Below are 1,112 nucleotides of genomic sequence, written 5' to 3'. Positions count from 1 at the left end.
CCCCCCCCAACCCCCCTTCTTTAATTCTTTTTTAACCCGGGACGTTCAGATGCTTCTCCTCCACCCCGTTGCCCTGAGCTGAGTTTCCCTTCCTGCTTCAAACTTTTATCCCCGGGCTTTAAGAAACAGATGTAAAGTATTAGCGATACTCGTGCAAGTTCCCACCTCTCAGGCTTCGTCTCCAAGCGGTTATGAAAGGCGATATGACATTTTAAAGAGCACCGCGTTACCAACATGCAAATAACCTCGTGGGAGCTGTATCTTATTGCCTATCCTCGAGGCAAAGCAATAAAAGAACCCCAAGTTTTACTCGGTGGTGATTGAAGCCTTTTGCAGGGAATCACCTTGCTGGCTCTCCAGCCACTGCTGCCTCGTTTTGCTTTCAAAGGTCTTCCTAAAAAGAAGCAACGTTAAGCACAGATCTGCCCGTCCCTTCGGTATTTTTGCCCCTGCGGCTCTTGTATTTCTTTCTATCGGTGCATATATATGTATGCGTGCTTGTGGAGATCCCGTAGGCACATGTTTGTGTCGGTGCATACATATATATACAGACAGACAGACGGAGGGAGAGGGGAGGGAGGGAGAGGGGGAGAGAAAGAGAGGGATAAAAGCAAGGAAAACATTTAAGGAGGAGGAAAAAAAGGTCCTAACCGTGAGGTCTCATCCATGGGAACATGAGACTGGGAGACGAATTTTGATTTAAATGCCCTTGTCCCTCGCTAGAGTTACTGTTGGAAGACGATTTACAGTCAGGATATTGTACAACAGTCGTCTCTTGCTGAGCACCATAAAGCGATTGCCTGGGCAGAGCTTCATATCCATAGAATTTAGAAGCGTCTCCGTGACACGCCAAGGCGCACGGGTTTTGCTGGTATCCAGAGTTGGAGATGCTGGAGGTTCCGTGGTGAAAAAACTCTTGGACGTGATGTGATGGGTGCTGGAAGGTGGGAGCTGTGGTGCCCGGACCGTAAACGAGAGCATGGCTCCTGCTAACACTTTGTGGAAATCTGCAGTCGTAGTAAGTTGGTTCCAGCGATTCGCCGCCTTTGTACTTGGAAAAGAGAGGATTTACAAAGTAGGAACTCATGACCCTCGCATGCAAAAAAAAAAAA

General features: G+C 48.0%; 1 protein-coding gene across 1 annotated transcript; it reads right to left on the bottom strand.

Moving 5' to 3' along the window:
- Positions 1-646: 646 nt before the first annotated feature.
- On the bottom strand, positions 647-1,087 carry LOC122192363 (homeobox protein Hox-C8). The gene has a single exon (XM_042892897.1). The coding sequence runs from the start codon at positions 1,085-1,087 to the stop codon at positions 647-649; it is 441 nt and encodes a 146-aa protein (XP_042748831.1).
- Positions 1,088-1,112: the final 25 nt, after the last annotated feature.

This window comes from Lagopus leucura, unplaced genomic scaffold, assembly GCF_019238085.1.
Source record: "Lagopus leucura isolate 7727_CA_CO unplaced genomic scaffold, USGS_WTPT01 27091-0_obj-0_obj, whole genome shotgun sequence".
In the NCBI taxonomy this organism is placed as follows: Eukaryota; Metazoa; Chordata; class Aves; order Galliformes; family Phasianidae; genus Lagopus; species Lagopus leucura.
Note: the sequence above shows the minus strand (reverse complement) of the source record. Positions and strands in the feature narration are given on the sequence as shown.

Bases quoted from the DNA above. Each gene is read 5' to 3' on its own strand.
- LOC122192363 (XM_042892897.1), bottom strand. From the start codon at position 1,087: ATGAGTTCCTACTTTGTAAATCCTCTCTTTTCCAAGTACAAAGGCGGC.